Raw genomic sequence first — 22500 nt, 5'->3', positions numbered from 1 at the left:
CCTTTGGCTTAGGGCGGGGGTGCTGCGGGGGGGTGTTCATGCATACCACAGCTGCTTTTCTAACTCTCACTGACAGGAGAATATGATCTGATAAGCGCTGACATGTTTTTTTCTCCTGAGACCTTTTTATTTCACACCCGCCGCCTCCCCTTAACACTTCCCTCATTGTTCCTATTGATTGCTCGGCGTGTACGGTTTCATGTATTGACGAGTGAACCGTCAGCAGCCAATAGCGTGGTCACGGGACAGTTTATCCACCAGTGACAACAAGTCAAGTGCTTCCACGCCAATAAATACTCATAAAATCTCACCTTTTCTGCTGGATGTCATGGTAGAGGGTCCGCTTTTGCAGCCGCCACGCCTCCCTCTCCTGGGAGCTGGAGTCGTAGCTGTAGTAGTGCAACAGGAAGGGCCACACCTCGCCGCGGATGGACGGGTCGATGCCGCCGAAGAAGATGGCCTGGTTGAGAGGGGCACCAACACAGTAAGCACATCAAACAGCAAAGGACTAATGCAGGGGTCGGCAACCCAAAATGTTGAAAGAGCCATATTGGACCAAAAATACAAAAACAAATAAAAGTTAAAAGCCATATTACATACAGATAGTCTGTTATGAGATATAAATTGAATTAAGATAACTTAAAGGAAACTAAATTACCTCTAATGTAGCTACAAATGAGGCATAATGATGCAATATGTACATATAGCTAGCCTAAATAGCATGTTAGCATCGATTAGCTTGCAGTCATTCAGTGACCAAATATGTCTGATTAGCACGCCACACAAGTCAATAACATCAACAAAACTCACCTTTGTGCATTCATGCACAACGTTAAAAGTTTAGTGGACAAAATGAGACAGAAAAAGAAGTGGCATAAAACACGTCCTAGAACAGGGGTCGGCAACCCAAAATGTTGAAAGAGCCATATTGGACCAAAAATACAAACACAAATCTGTCTGGAGCCACAAAAAGTTAAAAGCCATATTACATACAGATAGTGTGTCATGAGATATAAATTGAATTAAGATGACTTAAAGGAAACTAAATGAGCTCAAATATAGCTACAAATGAGGCATAATGATGCAAATATGTACATATAGCTAGCCTAAATAGCATGTTAGCATCGATTAGCTTGCAGTCATGCAGTGACCAAATATGTCTGATTAGCACTCCACACAAGTCAATAACATCAACAAAACTCACCTTTGTGCACTCATGCACAACGTTAAAAGTTTAGTGGACAAAATGAGACAGAAAAAAAAGTGGCATAAAACACGTCCTAGAAAGTCGAAGTGCTTCATGTAAACAAACTAAGGTGAGTTCAAGGACCGCCAAAATTAGTAGGACAAAACGGTGTTCGCCAAATACTCGAATCAGTGAAGCATGTTTAATATAAACAGTGTGCTTTATAACAATTAGGGAGGTTTGTGTCATGTTTGTCCTCCTACAGAAACCATATTAAAACAAACAAAAAAAAATTTCCCCTCATCTTTTTCAATTTTTCATACATTTATGAAAAAGCTCCAGAGAGCCACTAGGGCGGCGCTATGCGGCTCTAGAGCCGCGGGTTGCCGACCCCTGGACTAATGCATGTCTTTAAAAGAAATACTGTCAAACCTAAAGATCTTAGAATTCAGACCAAAGTGTGATGATAACCGTAGAATGGACCTTTTTGAGGCGTGAATTGAGGGGGAGGCATCATTACTAACAGAGTGGAGACTACATAACCAGCTCATTTAGTGGCATTGTTCAGAGACTCACCTCCCAGGCAGTTTAGTTGACGCATTTTGACATAGCATGTTCTTATTATACTTGTACGACAGATTGAAATGTTAATGTGCCTTCTTTTAAAGTCAATCATCAAAAAGTGGTTAATATTACTTTTACTTAACCTCTTAAGGCCCAAGCTGTTTGTTTACATGCTTTTTTTCTTCTTCTCTTTGCTATTTGGGCTTATTGTACCCTAATTAGAATAGAAACTAAAAATCATCTTTTGATATGATGGACTTAGTCCATAAGTACACAAACGTGTACTCCATGTGTAATATTGTAGACGTGTGTGTCCATTTTATACACAATAAATGCTCCAACTGACACCATCGATTCATTTAGCCGCCCAGTCTATTATAGTCGTATAACTGCTGGGGTCTCTAATTAGTCCCAGGTCAAAAAACATTGACTTTAACAGCCGTGGCTGATTTTTTTAACCTCTTAAGGCCCAAGCTGTTTGTTTACATGCTTTTTTTTTTTAATTTCCCTTTGCTATTTGGGCTTATTGGACCCTAATTAGAATAAAAACTAAAAATCATCTTTTGATATGATGGACTTAGTCCATAAGTACACAAACGTGTACTTCATGTTTAGTGACATGCTAATTCTTATTTTTACACTTTTTTCCCCCAAATTCCATTGGATGTAATACTCTTCTGACACCACCAGATGGCAGTATAAGTGTCCACATAAGTGGCCATAAGACCCCAATTCAGTAGTGTACACAATTTTGGAAATAAGAGCTAAAAGGTGCTGTCCACGCATGTGGCCACTAAGCCTTTAGAGGAACACAGTGCATAATATACCACATACCGTATTTTTCGGACTATAAGTCGCAGTTTTTTTCGTAGTTTGGCCGGGGGTGCGACTTATACTCAGGAGCGACTTATGTGTGAAATGATTAACACATTAGTGTAAAATATCAAATAATATTATTGATCTCATTCACGTAAGAGACTAGACGTATAAGATTTCATGGGATTTAGCGATTAGGAGTGACAGATTGTTTGGTAAACGTATAGCATGTTCTATATGTTATAGTTATTTGAATGACTCTTACCATAATATGTTACGTTAACATACCAGGCACCTTCTCAGTTGGTTATTTATGCCTCATATAACGTACACTTATTCAGCCTGTTGTTCACTATTCTTTAGACATTTTAAATTGCCTTTCAAATGTCTATTCTTGGTGTTGGCTTTTATCAAATACATTTCCCCCAAATATGCGACTTATACTCCAGTGCGACTTATATATGTTTTTTTCCTTCTTTATTATGCATTTTCGGCCGGAGCAACTTACAGTCCGAAAAATACGGTACTAACAGAGTGGAGACTACATAACCAGCTCATTTAGTGGCATAGTTCAGAGACTCACCTCCCAGGCAGTTTAGTTGAAACATTTTGACATAGCATTTTCTTACATGACAGATTGAAATGTTAATGTGCCTTCTTTTAAAGTCAATCATCAAAAAGTGGTTAATATTACTTTTACTTAACCTCTCAAGGCCCAAGTTGTTTGATTACATGTTTTTTTCTTCTTCTCTTTGCTATTTGGGCTTATTGGACCCTAATTAGAATAAAAACTAAAAATCATCTTTTGATATGATGGACTTAGTCCATAAGTACACAAACGTGTACTTCAATTTTTATTTTTACACTTTTTTCTTTTCATACTTTTATAGCGCTTGTCTACCTTTTTAAGGAACTCAAGGCGCTTTGACACTATTTCCACATTCACACACACACACATTCACACACTGATGGCGGGAGCTGCCATGCAAGGCCCTAACCAGCACCCATCAGGAGCAAGGGTGAAGTGTCTTGCTCAAAGACACAACGGACGTGACGAGGTTGGTAGAAGGTGGGGATTGAACCAGGAACCCTCAGATTGCTGGCACGGCCACTCTCCCAACTTCTCCAAGCCATCCCCCATTGTATGTTATACTCTTCTGACACCACCAGATGGCAGTATAAGTGTCCACATAAGTGGCCATAAGACCCCAATTCAGTAGTGTACACCATTTTGGAAATAAGAGCTAAAAGGTGCTGTCCACGCATGTGGCCACTAATCCTTTTACAGGGCTTTATTTCGTGTGAAGAACAGAGCCTTCTTTTCCACTCGAAACGCCACACCTTTGTGACGCGTAATCAGCGGGTGTGTATGCAGTAAAGTAGTGCCTCATTTTACGAGCATGACTGGTTCTGTGACCGAGCTCTCAACTCAAAACACTTGCATCTCAAAACAATGTCTCCCATCAAAAATGTCATGGTAACTTGAAATACTCCTCTTCCTCCTATCCAGGAGATCGCAAATGTCTGGTTTTTGGTGCAATATCTACTTAGGTGTATAGAGGCCCATTTCCAGCAACTATCACTCCAGTGTTCTAATGGTACAATGTGTTTGCTCATTGGCTCAGAAGGCTAATTGATGATTAGAAAACCCTTGCGCAATCATGTTCGCACATCTGAAAATAGTTTAGCTCGTTACAGAAGCTACAAAACTGACCTTCCTTTGAGCAGATTGAGTTTCTGGAGCATCACATTTGTGGGGTCAATTAAACGCTCAAAATGGCCAGAAAAAGAGAACTTTCATCTGAAACTCGACAGTCTATTCTTGTTCTTAGAAATGAAGGCTATTCCACTAAATTGTTTGGGTGACCCCAAACTTTTGAACGGTAGTGTATATTGAGTAAAACATGCTTGAAACTAGAATATCAACTGTTGCAAAGCTGTGTCATCAACACTCACAAGTATAAAACTACTTCTTTAAAGTAACAATTTCTTATTTCAAGCATGAAAGAGACAATTGTGTCTCATAAATAAAACAGATGACAGCCAATTTTCAATGAAACAATAGAAAACACGTACTCATATAGTAGTACAGTTGGCACAGTACAGTAAACTGACAGTTAATATTTAAACATTTAACATGTGACATTTCTAACTATTTTGAACAGAAATAGTTCATGCACATTCAGATGAATTCCTCAAAATTACAATTAAAAAAATTTGGGCCGGGGGCCGGGCTGTATATATGCACACTAATTGACTGAAAGAGCACGCACTTGGCGCGATGATGTCATGTTATCCATGGAAAAATGCATTTTTAGACAATATGATTTGCCTGAGCGGCTAGGAGACCCCGAGAGTAACAAGCGCTTGCCTTGTTGAATTTCCATTAAGAACAATAAATTAGTTTTTAGTATAAGTTTGCTGGTTTCAAGAAATGTAATGCCGAGCGCATATCATTATGTCAAGATAATGGCACTAGCATTTACTTCATTTAAGAACATTTTTTAACATATTGAGCAAAAAGGTCTCTTTTTTTTCTACCAAGAAAAGTGCACTTGTTATTAGTGAGAATATACTTATTTTAAGCTATTTTTGGGTTCATTGAGGTTAGCTAATTTTACATGTTTTGGAAAGTCTTGACAAGCTGAATTTTCTTGTTCTATTGGCAGATAATTTTGCTTAGTTCAAGTAAAATACCCCTCATTTTTGTATTTTTAGGGACTGAATGTCCCTTTGGGACAGAGGACCCTATTGAATTTCTAGCGTTTTATTATTATTATTATTATACCGCCGCCTTGACCCCCTTAACATGCTTCAAAACTCACCAAATTGGACACACACATCAGGACTGGCGAAAATTGCGATCTAATCAAAAAACCAAACCCCAAAACTCCAAATTGCGCTTTAAAACTACTTTTTTAAAGTAATAATTTCTTATTTCAAGCATGAAAGAGACAATTGTGTCTCATAATTTAAAACAGATGACAGCCAAAGTGACTCTGCTGTTTTATTTTCAATGAAACAATAGAAAATAGGTACTCATATAGTAGTACAGTTGGCACAGTACAGTAAACTGACAGTTAATAATTAAATATTTAACATTTCTAACAATTTTGAACAGAAATAGTTCATGCACATTCAGATAAATTCCTCAAAATTACAATTAAAAAAATTTGGGCCGGGGGCCGGGCTGTATATATGCGCACTAATTGACTGAAAGAGCACGCACTTGGCGTGATGATGTCATGTTATCCATGGAAAAATGCATTTTTAGACAATATGATTAGCCTGAGCGGCTAGGAGACCCCGAGAGTAACAAGCGCTTGCCTTGTTGCCTTTCCATTAAGAACAATAAACTAGTTTTTAGTATAAGTTTGCTGGTTTGAAGAAATGTAATGCCGAGCGCATATCATTATGTCAAGATAATGGCACTAGCATTTACTTCATTTAAGAATATTTGTCAACATATTGAGCAAAAAGGTCTCTTTTTTTTCGACCAAGAAAAGTGCACTTGTTATTAGTGAGAATATACTTATTTTAAGCTATTTTTGGGTTCATTGAGGTTAGCTCATTTTACTTGTTTTGGAAAGTCTTGACAAGCCGAATTTGCTTGTTCTATTGGCAGATAATTTTGCTTAGTTCAAATAAAATACCCCTCATTTTTGTATTTTTAGGGACTGAATGTCCCTTTGGGACAGAGGACCCTATTGAATTTCTAGCGTTTTATTATTATTATTTTTATTATTAGTATTATTATTATACTGCCGCCACTTTGTGCTGTAATTTGACCCCCTTAACATGCTTCAAAACACACCAAATTGGACACACACATCAGGACTGGCGAAAATTGCCATCTAATCAAAAAACCAAACCCCAAAACTCCAAATTGCGCTTTAAAACTACTTTTTTAAAGTAATTATTTCTTATTTCAAGCATGAAAGAGACAATTGTGTCTCATAATTAAAACAGATGACAGCCAAATGGACTTTGCTGTTTTATTTTCAATGAAACAATAGAAAATAGGTACTCATATAGTAGTACAGTTGGCACAGTACAGTAAACTGACAGTTAATATTTAAACATTTAACATTTCTAACAATTTTGAACAGAAATAGTTCATGCACATTCACATAAATTCCTCAAAATTACAATTTAAAAAATGTGGCCGGGGGCCGGGCTGTATATATGCACACTAATTGACTGAAAGAGCACGCACTTGCTGCGATGATGTCATGTTATCCATGGAAAAATGCATTTTTAGACAATATGATTTGCCTGAGCAGCTAGGAGACCCCGAGAGTAACAAGCGCTTGCTTTGTTGCCTTTCCATTAAGAACAATAAATTAGTTTTAGTGTAAGTTTGCTGGTTTCAAGAAATGTAATGCCGAGCGCATATCATTATGTCAAGATAATGGCACTAGCATTTACTTCATTTAAGAATATTTGTCAACATATTGAGCAAAAAGGTCTCTCTTTTTCTACCAAGAAAAGTGCACTTGTTATTAGTGAGAATATACTTATTTTAAGCTATTTTTGGGTTCATTGAGGTTAGCTAATTTTACATGTTTTGGAAAGTCTTGACAAGCTGAATTTTCTTGTTCTATTGGCAGATAATTTTGCTTAGTTCAAATAAAATACCCCTCATTTTTGTATTTTTAGGGACTGAATGTCCCTTTGGGACAGAGGACCCTATTGAATTTCTAGCGTTTTATTATTATTATTTTTATTATTAGTATTATTATTATACTGCCGCCACTTTGCGCTGTAATTTGACCCCCTTAACATGCTTCAAAACTCACCAAATTGGACACACACATCAGGACTGGCGAAAATTGCCATCTAATCAAAAAACCAAACCCCAAAACTCCAAATTGCGCTTTAAAACTACTTTTTTAAAGTAATTATTTCTTATTTCAAGCATGAAAGAGACAATTGTGTCTCATAATTAAAACAGATGACAGCCAAATGGACTCTGCTGTTTTATTTCCAATGAAACAATAGAAAATAGGTACTCATATAGTAGTACAGTTGGCGCAGTACAGTAAACTGACAGTTAAGATTTAAACATTTAACATTTCTAACAATTTTGAACAGAAATAGTTCATGCACATTCACATAAATTCCTCAAAATTACAATTAAAAAATGTGGCCGGGGGCCGGGCTGTATATATGCGCACTAATTGACTGAAAGAGCACGCACTTGGCGCGATGATGTCATGTTATCCATGGAAAAATGCATTTTTAGACAATATGATTTGCCTGAGCGGCTAGGAGACCCCGAGAGTAACAAGCGCTTGCCTTGTTGCCTTTCCATTAAGAACAATAAACTAGTTTTTAGTATAAGTTTGCTGGTTTCAAGAAATGTAATGCCGAGCGCATATCATTATGTCAAGATAATGGCACTAGCATTTACTTCATTTAAGAATATTTGTCAACATATTGAGCAAAAAGATCTCTCTTTTTTTTCTACCAAGAAGAGTGCACTTGTTATTAGTGAGAATATACTTATTTTAAGCTATTTTTGGGTTCATTGAGGTTAGCTAATTTGACTTGTTTTGGAAAGTCTTGACAAGCTGAATTTTCTTGTTCTATTGGCAGATAATTTTGCTTAGTTCAAATAAAATACCCCTCATTTTTGTATTTTTAGGGACTGAATGTCCCTTTGGGACAGAGGACCCTATTGAATTTCTAGCGTTTTATAATTATTATTATTATACCGCCGCCTTGACCCCCTTAACATGCTTCAAAACTCACCAAATTGGACACACACATCAGGACTGGCGAAAATTGCGATCTAATCAAAAAACCAAACCCCAAAACTCCAAATTGCGCTTTAAAACTACTTTTTTAAAGTAATAATTTCTTATTTCAAGCATGAAAGAGACAATTGTGTCTCATAATTTAAAACAGATGACAGCCAAATGGACTTTGCTGTTTTATTTTCAATGAAACAATAGAAAATACGTACTTTTCTACCAAGAAAAGTGCACTTGTTATTAGTGAGAATATACTTATTTTAAGGTATTTTTGGGTTCATTGAGGTTAGCTAATTTGACTTGTTTTGGAAAGTCTTGACAAGCCAAATTTTCTTGTTCTATTGGCAGATAATTTTGCTTAGTTCAAATAAAATACCCCTCATTTTTTTATTTTTAGGGACCGAATGTCCCTTTGGGACAGAGGACCCTATTGAATTTCTAGCTCATTTTTGTTTTGTTTTTCCTTGTTTTTGAACACTGACTTTTTGCAGTGAACCCCTTGACACCCAAGAAACTGCAGCGTTCTGTTTACTGAGAAAAAAAAACCCACGTGTGAACGACGTCTGAGTCATTGCAGTAAAAAAACACAACAAAAAAACGGTTAAGTGAGTCAATCCCAGAAGTCTGAAATGACTCAGCGTGTGTCAGCAGCCGCCAAGAGAAACTCTGAAGATGTACTTTCAGAGTGCGAGTCATTTCGGGGGGAGTTGGTGATAGTGATGACAGTGATTGATACAGAATGCAGTAACCATGCTCGCCAGTAGGAGGCCTATGCCTGATTTATGACTGCAGTAAGAGCTCCCACTTGGACGTGTTTATTGTCACATTGAGGAGGTTGCAAGGGTGGAAAGGCTTTATAGAGGCAGCGCTCTGTGACTGACAGGTGGCTACAATGCAGTACGGGAGTGCCCCCGTCAAGCTCAGGGTCAACACCACCTTTTTATACGGACGTGAACATTCCATAAACCCAAGCCAACTTTACCTTGCGCAGCTTGTACTCCTCCTCCACCTGGCCGCTGGAGTTGAGGTGCCGCAGCCAGGTGGTGACGTCCAGCCTCCGGTAGAGCTTCTCCTCCGGGTGGCTGTCGGCCGACGGCAGCATGGCCCTCTGGATGGAAAACTGCATGCAGGACTTCTCGTCCGACACCTTGGAGGAAAGACACAACATGTTTGTTGGGAAGGACAAGCTGAACAGGTGAACAAAGCATGGAGATGAAGGAGATCAATGGAATGGCGTGGTTGAAAATCAACCAAAAAAAAGACTCAATGGACTTTATACCATTTTTTTTTTCTCCCATTTTATACACAATAAATGCTCTACTAATACCATCGACTCATTTAGCCGCCCAGTCTATTATAGTCGTATAACTGCTAGGGTCGCTAATTAGTCCCAGGTCAAAAAACATTGACATTAAAAGCCGTGGCTGTAGGCAACCTCCTGACTTTTTTAACCTCTTAAGGGCCTACTGAAATGACATTTTTTTATTTAAACGGGGATAGCAGATCCATTCTATGTGTCATACTTGATCATTTTGCGATGCTGAAAGGATTTAGTAGAGAACATCGACGATAAAGTTCGCAACTTTTAGTCGCTGATGAAAAAAAAGCCTTGCCTGTACCGGAAGTAGCATGACGTCACAGGTTGAAAGGCTCCTCACATTTCCCCATTGTTTACACCAGCAGCGAGAGAGATTCGGACCGAGAAAGCGACGATTACCCCATTAATTTGAGCCAGGATGAAAGATTTGTGGATGAGGAACGTGAGAGTGAAGGACTAGAGTGCAGTGCAGGACGCATCTTTTTTCGCTCTGACCGTAACTTAGTGTGGAATCCAATGAGCCCTTGTACCTTTCTCCTTTTTCTATTGTGGATCACGGATTTGTATTTTAAACCACCTCGGATACTATATCCTCTTGAAAATGAGAGTCGAGAACGCAAAATGGACATTCACAGTGACTTTTATATCCACGACAATACATCGGTGAAGCACTTTAGCTACGGAGCTAACGTGATAGCATCTTAACTGCAGATAGGAACAAAAGAAATAAACCCCTGACTGGAAGGATAGACAGAAGATCAACAATACTACCAAACTCTGGACATGTAACCACACGGTTAATGCTGTGCCGCCTGTCGAAGCCTAGCAATGCTGTTGCTAACGATGCCATTGAAGCTAACTTAGCTACGGGACCTCGTCAGAGCTATGCTAAAAACATTAGCTATCCACCTACGCCAGCCCTCATCTGCTCATCAACACCCGTGCTCACCTGCGTTCCAACGATCGACGGCGCAACGAAGGACTTCACCCGATCATCGATGCGGTCGGCGGCTAGCGTCGGATAGCGCGTCTGCTATCCAACTCAAGTCCTCCTGGTTGTGTTGCTGCAGCCAGCCGCTAATACACCGATCCCCCCTACAACTTTCTTCTTTGCAGTCTCCATTGTTCATTAAACAAATTGCAAAAGATTCACCAACACAGATGTCCAAAATACTGTGGAATTTTGCGATAAAAACAGAGCTTTTTGTATTGGATCCAATGTGTCCGAATACTTCCGTTTCAACAATTGACGTCACGCGCATACGTCACAATACAAAGACGTTTTCAACCGGAAGTTTAGCGGGAAATTTAAAATGTCACTTTATAAGTTAACCCGGCCGTATTGGCATGTGTTGCAATGTTAAGATTTCATCATTGATATATAAACTATCAGACTGCGTGGTCGCTAGTAGTGGCTTTCAGTAGGCCTTTAAGGCCCAAGCTGTTTGTTTTCATGCTTTTTTTAATTTCTCTTTGCTACTTGGGCTTATTGCACCCGAAAAACTAAGAATCATCTTTTGATATGATGTACTTAGTCCATAAGTTAACTTTAACGTGTACTTCATGTTTAGTGACATGCTAATTCTAATTTTTACACTTTTTTCTCCCAAAATTCCATTGTATGTTATACCCTTCTGACACCACCAGATGTCAGTATAAGTGTCCACATAAGTGGCCATAAGACCCCAATTCAGTAGTGTACACAACTTTGGAAATAAGAGCTAAAAGGTGCTGTCCACGCATGTGGCCACTAAGCCTTTAGAGGTTGAATCCACAAGATAGTACAGCGGAACATCGATTTACAAACCCCTTTTTTGCAAACTTTTTGATTTACGGACCATTAGACTACTCGTCACTTCTCAGGGCTTCAGCGTGTGTGCCTTTTTGTTTCACCTTTTGACAAGTTTTGTCCATTTTGCTAACATAATGAGAGTCCCTAAAAGACAACAGACCAGCGTGGAAAGAACGAGGGGTTCGCTGCAGAGTTACAAAACAAAACTTTGCAAGGAGTACGTCAATGACGCTCGCAAGTATGGAAGAATTGATGAAGCAGGCTTCGTACCACAGCAAGGTTTTAATTGTATTGGGGGGGGTTGATGGTAGCGGGGGTGTATATTGTAGCCCGGAAGAGTTAGTGCTACGAGGGGTTCTGGGTATTTGTTCTGTTGTGTTTATGTTGTGTTACGGTGCGGATGTTCTCCCGAAATGTGTTTGTCATTCTTGTTTGGTGTGGGTTCACAGTGTGGCGCATATTTGTAACAGTGTTAAAGTTGTTTATATGGCCACCCTCAGTGTGACCTGTATGGCTGTTGACCAAGTATGTCTTGCAGTCACTGCCGTGTGTATGCAGAAGCCGCATACAACATACGGCTGGGCCGGCACGCTGTTTGTATGGTGAAAAAGCGGACACGTCGACATGTTGTAGAGGACACCGAAGGCAGTGCCATCACGGCACGCCCGTAATAATGTTGTCCGGGTGAAAATCGGGAGAAATTCGGGCGAATGGTTGCCCCGGGAGATTTTCGGGAGGGGCACTGAAATTTGGGAGTCTCCCGGGAAAATGGGGTGGTTTGGCAAGTATGTGCATGATACACTTGCTGCACTTTTGTCTACAGTCTACTCATCAGCAGTGATAATGCTGACTGGGCAGTTTGCTATTACTGTTTGCTGTGCAGTATACTTGTTCTTAAATGACCACGTCTTTAAACGACCACGTCTTTAAACGACCACGTCTTTAAACGACCACGTCTTTAAACGACCACGTCTTTAAACGACCACGTCTTTAAACGTCCACGTCTTTAAACGTCCACGTCTTTAAACGTCCACGTCTTTAAACGACCACGTCTTTAAACGACCACGTCTTTAAACGTCCACGTCTTTAAACGTCCACGTCTTTAAACGACCACGTCTTTAAACGACCACGTCTTTAAACGTCCACGTCTTTAAACGTCCACGTCTTTAAACGTCCACGTCTTTAAACGACCACGTCTTTAAACGACCACGTCTTTAAACGTCCACGTCTTTAAACGTCCACGTCTTTAAACGTCCACGTCTTAAAACAACCACGTCTTTAAACGTCCACGTCTTAAAACGACCACGTCTTTAAACGACCACGTCTTTAAACGACCACGTCTTTAAACGACCACGTCTTTAAACGTCCACGTCTTTAAACGTCCACGTCTTTAAACGACCACGTCTTTAAACGACCACGTCTTTAAACGTCCACGTCTTTAAACGTCCACGTCTTTAAACGTCCACGTCTTTAAACGACCACGTCTTTAAACGACCACGTCTTTAAACGTCCACGTCTTTAAACGTCCACGTCTTTAAACGTCCACGTCTTAAAACAACCACGTCTTTAAACGTCCACGTCTTAAAACGACCACGTCTTTAAACGACCACGTCTTTAAACGACCACGTCTTTAAACGACCACGTCTTTAAACGTCCACGTCTTAAAACGACCACGTCTTAAAACGACCACGTCTTTAAACGACCACGTCTTAAAACGACCACGTCTTTAAACGACCACGTCTTTAAACGACCACGTCTTTAAACGACCACGTCTTTAAACGTCCACGTCTTAAAACGACCACGTCTTTAAACGTCCACGTCTTAAAACGACCACGTCTTAAAACGACCACGTCTTTAAACGACCACGTCTTTAAACGTCCACGTCTTAAAACGACCACGTCTTTAAACGACCACGTCTTTAAACGTCCACGTCTTAAAACGACCACGTCTTTAAACGTCCACGTCTTAAAACGACCACGTCTTAAAACGACCACGTCTTTAAACGACCACGTCTTTAAACGTCCACGTCTTAAAACGACCACGTCTTTAAACGACCACGTCTTTAAACGTCCACGTCTTAAAACGACCACGTCTTTAAACGTCCACGTCTTAAAACGACCACGTCTTTAAACGACCACGTCTTTAAACGACCACGTCTTAAAACGACCACGTCTTTAAACGACCACGTCTTTAAACGTCCACGTCTTAAAACGACCACGTCTTTAAACGACCACGTCTTTAAACGTCCACGTCTTAAAACGACCACGTCTTTAAACGACCACGTCTTTAAACGTCCACGTCTTTAAACGACCACGTCTTTAAACGTCCACGTCTTTAAACGACCACGTCTTTAAACGTCCACGTCTTAAAACGACCACGTCTTAAAACGACCACGTCTTTAAACGACCACGTCTTAAAACGACCACGTCTTTAAACGACCACGTCTTTAAACGACCACGTCTTTAAACGACCACGTCTTTAAACGTCCACGTCTTAAAACGACCACGTCTTTAAACGTCCACGTCTTAAAACGACCACGTCTTAAAACGACCACGTCTTTAAACGACCACGTCTTTAAACGTCCACGTCTTAAAACGACCACGTCTTTAAACGTCCACGTCTTTAAACGACCACGTCTTTAAACGTCCACGTCTTTAAACGACCACGTCTTTAAACGTCCACGTCTTTAAACGACCACGTCTTTAAACGACCACGTCTTTAAACGTCCACGTCTTAAAACGACCACGTCTTAAAACGTCCACGTCTTTAAACGACCACGTCTTTAAACGACCACGTCTTAAAACGTCCACGTCTTTAAACGTCCACGTCTTTAAACGTCCACGTCTTAAAACGACCACGTCTTTAAACGACCACGTCTTTAAACGTCCACGTCTTTAAACGTCCACGTCTTTAAACGTCCACGTCTTTAAACGTCCACGTCTTAAAACGACCACGTCTTTAAACGTCCACGTCTTAAAACGACCACGTCTTAAAACGACCACGTCTTTAAACGACCACGTCTTTAAACGTCCACGTCTTAAAACGACCACGTCTTTAAACGACCACGTCTTTAAACGTCCACGTCTTAAAACGACCACGTCTTTAAACGTCCACGTCTTAAAACGACCACGTCTTTAAACGACCACGTCTTTAAACGACCACGTCTTAAAACGACCACGTCTTTAAACGACCACGTCTTTAAACGTCCACGTCTTAAAACGACCACGTCTTTAAACGACCACGTCTTTAAACGTCCACGTCTTAAAACGACCACGTCTTTAAACGACCACGTCTTTAAACGTCCACGTCTTTAAACGACCACGTCTTTAAACGTCCACGTCTTAAAACGACCACGTCTTTAAACAACCATGTCTTTAAACGTCCACGTCTTAAAACGACCACGTCTTTAAACAACCATGTCTTTAAACGTCCACGTCTTAAAACGACCACGTCTTTAAACAACCATGTCTTTAAACGTCCACGTCTTTAAACGACCACGTCTTTAAACGTCCACGTCTTTAAACGACCACGTCTTTAAACAACCACGTCTTTAAACAACCATGTCTTTAAACGACCACGTCTTAAAACGACCACGTCTTTAAACGTCCACGTCTTAAAACGACCACGTCTTTAAACGTCCACGTCTTTAAACGTCCACGTCTTTAAACGACCACGTCTTAAAACGACCACGTCTTTAAACGTCCACGTCTTAAAACGACCACGTCTTTAAACAACCACGTCTTTAAACAACCACGTCTTTAAACGTCCACGTCTTAAAACGACCACGTCTTTAAACAACCATGTCTTTAAACGTCCACGTCTTAAAACGACCACGTCTTTAAACAACCATGTCTTTAAACGTCCACGTCTTAAAACGACCACGTCTTTAAACAACCATGTCTTTAAACGTCCACGTCTTTAAACGTCCACGTCTTAAAACGACCACGTCTTTAAACAACCATGTCTTTAAACGTCCACGTCTTAAAACGACCACGTCTTTAAACAACCATGTCTTTAAACGTCCACGTCTTTAAACGTCCACGTCTTTAAACGACCACGTCTTTAAACGTCCACGTCTTAAAACGACCACGTCTTTAAACGTCCACGTCTTAAAACGACCACGTCTTTAAACGTCCACGTCTTTAAACGTCCACGTCTTTAAACGACCACGTCTTTAAACGACCACGTCTTTAAACGTCCACGTCTTAAAACGACCACGTCTTTAAACGTCCACGTCTTAAAACGACCACGTCTTTAAACGTCCACGTCTTAAAACGACCACGTCTTTAAACAACCATGTCTTTAAACGTCCACGTCTTAAAACGACCACGTCTTTAAACGTCCACGTCTTAAAACGACCACGTCTTTAAACAACCATGTCTTTAAACGTCCACGTCTTAAAACCACCACGTCTTTAAACGACCACGTCTTTAAACGACCACGTCTTAAAACGACCACGTCTTTAAACAACCACGTCTTTAAACGTCCACGTCTTAAAACGACCACGTCTTTAAACGACCACGTCTTTAAACGTCCACGTCTTAAAACGACCACGTCTTTAAACGACCACGTCTTTAAACGTCCACGTCTTAAAACGACCACGTCTTAAAACGACCACGTCTTTAAACAACCATGTATTTAAACGTCCACGTCTTTAAACAGCCATGTCTTTAAACGTCCACGTCTTTAAACGTCCACGTCTTTAAACGTCCACGTCTTTAAACGTCCACGTCTTAAAACGACCACGTCTTTAAACGACCACGTCTTTAAACGACCACGTCTTTAAACGACCACGTCTTTAAACGTCCACGTCTTAAAATGACCACGTCTTTAAACGACCACGTCTTTAAACGTCCACGTCTTTAAACGTCCACGTCTTTAAACGTCCACGTCTTTAAACGTCCACGTCTTAAAACGACCACGTCTTTAAACGTCCACGTCTTAAAACGACCACGTCTTTAAAGGACCACGTCTTAAAACGACCATGTCTTAAAATGACCACGTCTTAAAGGCCTACTGAAATGAATTTTTTTTATTTAAACGGGAATAGCAGATCCATTCTATGTGTCATACTTGATCATTTCGCGATATTGCCATATTTTTGCTGAAAGGATTTAGTAGAGAACATCGACGATAAAGTTCGCAACTTTTGCTCGCTGATAAAAAAAAGCCTTGCCTGTACCGGAAGTAGCGTGACGTCACAGGAGCTAGTATTCCTCACAATTCCCCGTTGTTTACAATGGAGCGAGAGAGATTCGGAGCGACAAAGCGACGATGACCCCATTAATTTGAGCGAGGATGAAAGATTCGTGGATGAGGAACGTTAGAGTGAAGGACTAGAGAGGCAGTGCAGGACGCATCTTTTTTCGCTCTGACCGTAACTTAGGTACAAGCTGGCTCATTGGATTCCACACTCTCTCTTTTTTCTATTGTAGATCACAGATTTGTATTTTAAACCACCTCGGATACTATATCCTCTTGAAAATGAGAGTCGAGCACGCGAAATGGACATTTAAAGTGACTTTTATCTCCACGACAATACATCAGTGACACACTTAGCTACTTAGCTACTGAGCTAACGTGATAGCATCGTTCTCAAATGCAGATAGAAACAAAATAAATAAACCCCTGACTGGAAGGATAGACAGAAGATCAACAATACTATTAAACCATGGACATGTAACTACACGGTTAAAAATTCTCAGCCTGGTAAGGCTTAACAATGCTGTTGCTAACGACGCTAAGGCTAATTTAGCAACTTAGCAACTGGACCTCACAGAACTATGATAAAAACATTAGCCAGCCAGCCCTCATCTTCCCATCAACACCCGTGCTCACCTGCGTTCCAGCGATCAACGGCGCGACGAAGGACTTCATCCGTGGGTTTGGCGGCAAGCATCGGCTAGGCGTAGTAAGTAGTCCTTGTTGTGTTGCTGTAAGTATTGTATTTAGCCGCTAATACACCGATCGATCCCACCTACAACGTTCTTCTTTGCAGCCTCCATTGTTCATTAAACAAATTGCAAAAGATTCACCAACACAGATGTCCAGAATACTGTGGAATTTTGTCGAAGAAAACAAGAGGTTTTTGTATCGGGTGCGATGGGGTCCAACCACTTCCGTGGATTTTGTGACTTCACACGCATAAATCATATCCAAAGGAGTTTTTCAACCGGAAGTGTGGCGGGAATTTTAAAATGTCACTTTGTAAGTTAACCCGGCCGTATTGGCATGTGTTGCAATGTTAAGATTTCATCATTGATATATAAACTATCAGACTGTGTGGTTGGTAGTAGTGGCTTTCACTAGGCCTTTAAAATGACTATGTCTTTAAACGACCATGTCTTTAAAGCTTTCTTTTCCACTTCATGTACTCCAAATCATTATTAAGGTTAAAAATGATAATTCATTGTTCATACATAAAGAAAATAACACTTTCTCAGTGAACACCTGCTTCCAATTCACACTCTGTCCTGCTTGTGGTTGAGTAAATAAACACCCCAATGATAATTAGAGCATTTATCGCATTTTGCCTGGATTTTTCTTTCTCTCCATGTCATGTTTTCTCTGTTGTCTGAACTAAAGAGTTTAAGAAGGCCACCTGGTCTTTGAGCTGAGTCTCCCTGCAGCACTTCCATTGCTGGAAAACCTCAGCCAGCTTGTCCAGGCCAGCGTGGTGGAAGTGGAGGATCTTGTACTGGCTCTCTCTGCTGGCTATCACCAGCTGGCCACTGGTGCATGCCTCGTCACTGCAACAGGAAGAGCAGAGGACAGCAGCTATTTCTCTGCTGACTTGTTGTTGCATATTCCCCGGCTGACCTGAAGAACAGACGCAGTGACCTCATGTGGCCCAGGTCCACCCTGAACACGCCGCACAGCTGCTCCAGGGCCAGCACCTTCTGCTGCTCCTCCCACCCGCGCACGTATTGCGACTGGCCGCCGTTGCTCTCGGAGGGGGCGTGGCTCTCGAGGCTGGAGGCGGAGCTCACCGAGTGACGCATGGCCTCGTCGCACAGCTCCCTGAGAAGAGAACGCTTGCATCATTGAACGCAACACTCCTCTGCATGAATGGACAAACGTTCTCATTAAAATACTAAAAACATGTTATTGCTGCAAAGTGGAGACAAATCACTTGTCAATAACATGTCCCATCTTACATTATAAACAATACTGTGCCAAAGTCTTAAAGGCCTACTGAAAGCCACTACTAGCGACCACGCAGTCTGATAGTTTATATATCAATGATGAAATCTTAACATTGCAACACATGCCAATACGGCCGGGTTAACTTATAAAGTGACATTTTAAAATTCCCGCCACACTTCCGGTTGAAAAACTCCTTTGGATATGATTTATGCGCGTGACGTCAGAAAATCCACGGAAGTGGTTGGACCCCATCGCACCCGATACAAAAACCTCTTGTTTTCTTCGACAAAATTCCACAGTATTCTGGACATCTGTGTTGGTGAATCTTTTGCAATTTGTTTATTGAACAATGGAGGCTGCAAAGAAGAGCGTTGTAGGTGGGATCGGTGTATTAGCGGCTAAGTACAATACTTACAGCAACACAACAAGGACTACTTACTACGTCTAGCCGATGCTTGCCGCCAAACCCACGGATGAAGTCCTTCGTCGCGCCGTCGATCGCTGGAACGCAGGTGAGCACGGCTGTTGATGGGAAGATGAGGGCTGGCTGGTGTAGGTGGAGCGCTAATGTTTTTATCATAGTTCTGTGAGGTCCGGTTGCTAAGTTGCTAAATTAGCCTTAGCGTCGTTAGCAACAGCATAGTTAAGCCTTACCAGGCTGAGAATTTTTAACCGTGTAGTTACATGTACATGGTTTAATAGTATTGTTGATCTTCTGTCTATCCTTCCAGTCAGGGGTTTATTTCTTTTGTTTCTATCTTCATTTGGGAACGATGCTATCACGCTAGCTCAGTAGCTAAGTGTGTCACTGATGTATTGTCGTGGAGATAAAAGTCACTTTAAATGTCCATTTCGCGTGCTCGACTCTCATTTTCAAGAGGATATAGTATCCGAGGTGGTTTAAAATACAAATCCGTGATCCACAATAGAAAAAGGAGAGAGTGTGGAATCCAATGAGCCAGCTTGTACCTAAGTTACGGTCAGAGCGAAAAAAGATACGTCCATCACTGCCTCTTTAGTCCTTCACTCTAACGTTCCTCATCCACGAATCTTTCACCCTTGCTCAAATTAATGGGGTAATCGTCGCTTTGTCGCTCCGAATCTCTCTCGCTCCATTGTAAACAACGGGGAATTGTGAGGAATACTAGCTCCTGTGACGTCACGCTACTTCCGGTACAGGCAAGGCTTTTTTTTTTATCAGCGAGCAAAAGTTGCGAACTTTATCGTCGATTTTCTCTACTAAATCCTTTCAGCAAAAATATGGCAATATCGCGAAATGATCAAGTATGACACATAGAATGGATCTGCTATTCCCGTTTAAATAAAAAAAATTCATTTCAGTAGGCCTTTAAACTTAAATATTGCCTGACAAAAAGTGATTTGACGTAATATTTTGATGTTTACACATCGCATATTTGACCAGAATACCTTTATGAGCATTACATATATCAACATCAAGTACCCACTGTACTGTTTACTTGTTGGAATACCCTTTACAAAGCTAAAATCTACCCAAACGACCACTTTGCTGCTGCCAAAAATTGATTTCAAGTAATATATTGATAATGACACATCTCATCTCTGCATATTTTACTAGAATACCCTTATGAGCATTACATGTATCAACATCAAGTACCTACTGTACTGTTTACTTGTTGGAATACCATTCAAATCTATTTTTGGCAGCAACAAAGTGGTCGTTTAGGTAGATATTAGCTCTAAAAAGGGTATTTCAACAAGTAAACAGTACAGTAGGTACTTGATGTTGATACATGTAATGCTCATAAGGGTGCTCTAGTAAAATATGCAGAGATGAGATGTGTCAGTGGTCCTGATTTTGGGGCGGCAGTGGTAAAATTTAGATCCATGAAGGAAAGAAGAAAGTGAATGAATGTTTCTAACTGAAAACATTTAAATATGCATAAAAATGTGTTTTCTTTGGTATTTTTTTTAATGAATTAAGTAACGTTTATGACAACCTCTTTCCAAAACAATATAGAATGTGAGATATAACAGGATAATGCTTACAATTATCATTTGTTTTCAAAACACTTACAAAAAAGTGGGAGCCCTAACATTTACTATGGGACCCCATTTTTATGACTTGATGGGGTCCCTAATTTAGGGCTGTAGAATAGACTATTTAGATGCCACCAGCCCCCAAAAAATGTGACGTGATGAAGCCACAATATTTAGACAAACTTTAATGATCCACAAGGGAAATTGTTCCACACAGTAGCTTAGTTACAAAGGATGGAAAGGATAAGGATGGAAAGGATCGTGCACACAAGGGCACAAAAAGAGGGCGAAAACAAAAAGGTATAAAGTAGACAAAAAATGTACCATAGTAGCAATATAAAATATAACATATGTAATATTTACATATTATATATACAGTCGGGGTGTAACGGTACGTGTATTTGTATTGAACCGTTTCGGTACGGGGGTTCCGGTTCGGGGGTTCCGGTTCGGTTCAGAGTAGGGATGTCCGATAATGGCTTTTTGCCGACATCCGATATTCCGATATTGTCCAACTCTTTAATTACCGATACCGATATCAACCGATACCGATATATACAGTCGTGGAATTAACACATTATTATGTCTAATTTGGACAACCATGTATGGTGAAGATAAGGTACTTTTAAAAAAAAATTATAAAATAAGATAAATTAAAAACATTTTCTTGAATAAAAAAAGAAAGTAAAACAATATAAAAACAGTTACATAGAAACTAGTAATTAATGAAAATGAGTAACATTAACTGTTAAAGGTTAGTACTATTAGTGGAGCAGCAGCACGCACAATCATGTGTGCTTACGGACTGTATCCCTTGCAGACTGTATTGATATATATTGATATATAATGTAGGAACCAGAATATTAATAACAGAAAGAAACAACCCTTTTGTGTGAATGAGGAGGGGGGTTTTTTGGGTTGGTGCATTAATTGTAAGTGTATCTTGTGTTTTTTATGTTGATTTAATTAAATAAAAAAAACTAAAAAAAAACGATACCGATAATAAAAAAAAACGATACCGATAATTTCCGGTATTACATTTTAACGCATTTATCGGCCGATAATATCGGCAGGCCGATATTATCGGACATCCCTAGTTCAGAGGTGTACTGAACGAGTTTCCACACGGACATATTAAGTAGCGTAACGCACGTTGTGTAAACAATGCACAGCGAGGCACAACACACGGCATGCTAGCAGCTAACGGGCTAGGATAGACTGACCATACGTCCTCTTTTCACCGGACATGTCCTCTTTTGCGGCGCTGTCAGGGCGGAGTTTCTTAAATGTCCGGCATTTTGAGTTAGGGTTGCGTGTATTTTCAATGTACGTTCAGGGTTAAGAAGGGGTTAAAAACAAAACAAACAGCAGCATTGGTGAGGGAGGGGCAGAGACAGAGAGAGAGAGAGAGTTATGATAAACGCGCATGCGTCGCCAGGCTCTGCTTTTTATCCATAGATTTATCACATTTAATGTTTTATTATCTATAGCAGGGGTGTCAAAAGTGTGCCCCGGAGGCCATTTGCGGCCCACAGCTAATGTTTTAAAGGCCCACGGCACATTCTAAAAATACTATTCAAATAAACAAAAACATAACAAAAGTGAAATAAAAAAGCTTAAAGGTTAAATGTCATTTAGAAAAAGTTGCAATGTTGACTAATAAAACAAAGCTGGTTTTTTTTTCTTTCAAACTGTCATTGCTCAAAACATAATATTGAATCAAAATCAATGTTATTATGAATTATTGACCTATCCAAGGTTCCCATTACTTCACATCAAATATTACAGCAAGAAAAATATTTTTGGTGGAAGATTTTGCAAATTTGGTAAATAAATAACCCAAAAATTTATATTTTGTTGTTTTCTTACTGTACCGAAAATGAACCGAACCGTGACCTCTAAA

At 40.1% G+C, this 22500-nt stretch overlaps 1 protein-coding gene across 1 annotated transcript in view; it reads right to left on the bottom strand.

The window, feature by feature from the left end:
• The window catches only part of tbc1d16 (TBC1 domain family, member 16), a 94432-nt gene that overhangs the window by 27790 nt on the left and 44142 nt on the right, over positions 1–22500 (bottom strand). The window contains exons 5-8 of the mRNA XM_062036551.1: positions 18252–18452; positions 18034–18181; positions 9305–9469; positions 312–460 (exon numbers count right to left, since the gene is read on the bottom strand). Of these exons, the coding sequence (XP_061892535.1) occupies positions 312–460; positions 9305–9469; positions 18034–18181; positions 18252–18452 (663 nt within the window). The remainder of the gene's footprint in view (positions 1–311; positions 461–9304; positions 9470–18033; positions 18182–18251; positions 18453–22500) is intronic.

Source organism: Entelurus aequoreus, linkage group LG25 (genome assembly GCF_033978785.1).
Source record: "Entelurus aequoreus isolate RoL-2023_Sb linkage group LG25, RoL_Eaeq_v1.1, whole genome shotgun sequence".
Classification (NCBI taxonomy): Eukaryota; Metazoa; Chordata; class Actinopteri; order Syngnathiformes; family Syngnathidae; genus Entelurus; species Entelurus aequoreus.
Note: the sequence above shows the minus strand (reverse complement) of the source record. Positions and strands in the feature narration are given on the sequence as shown.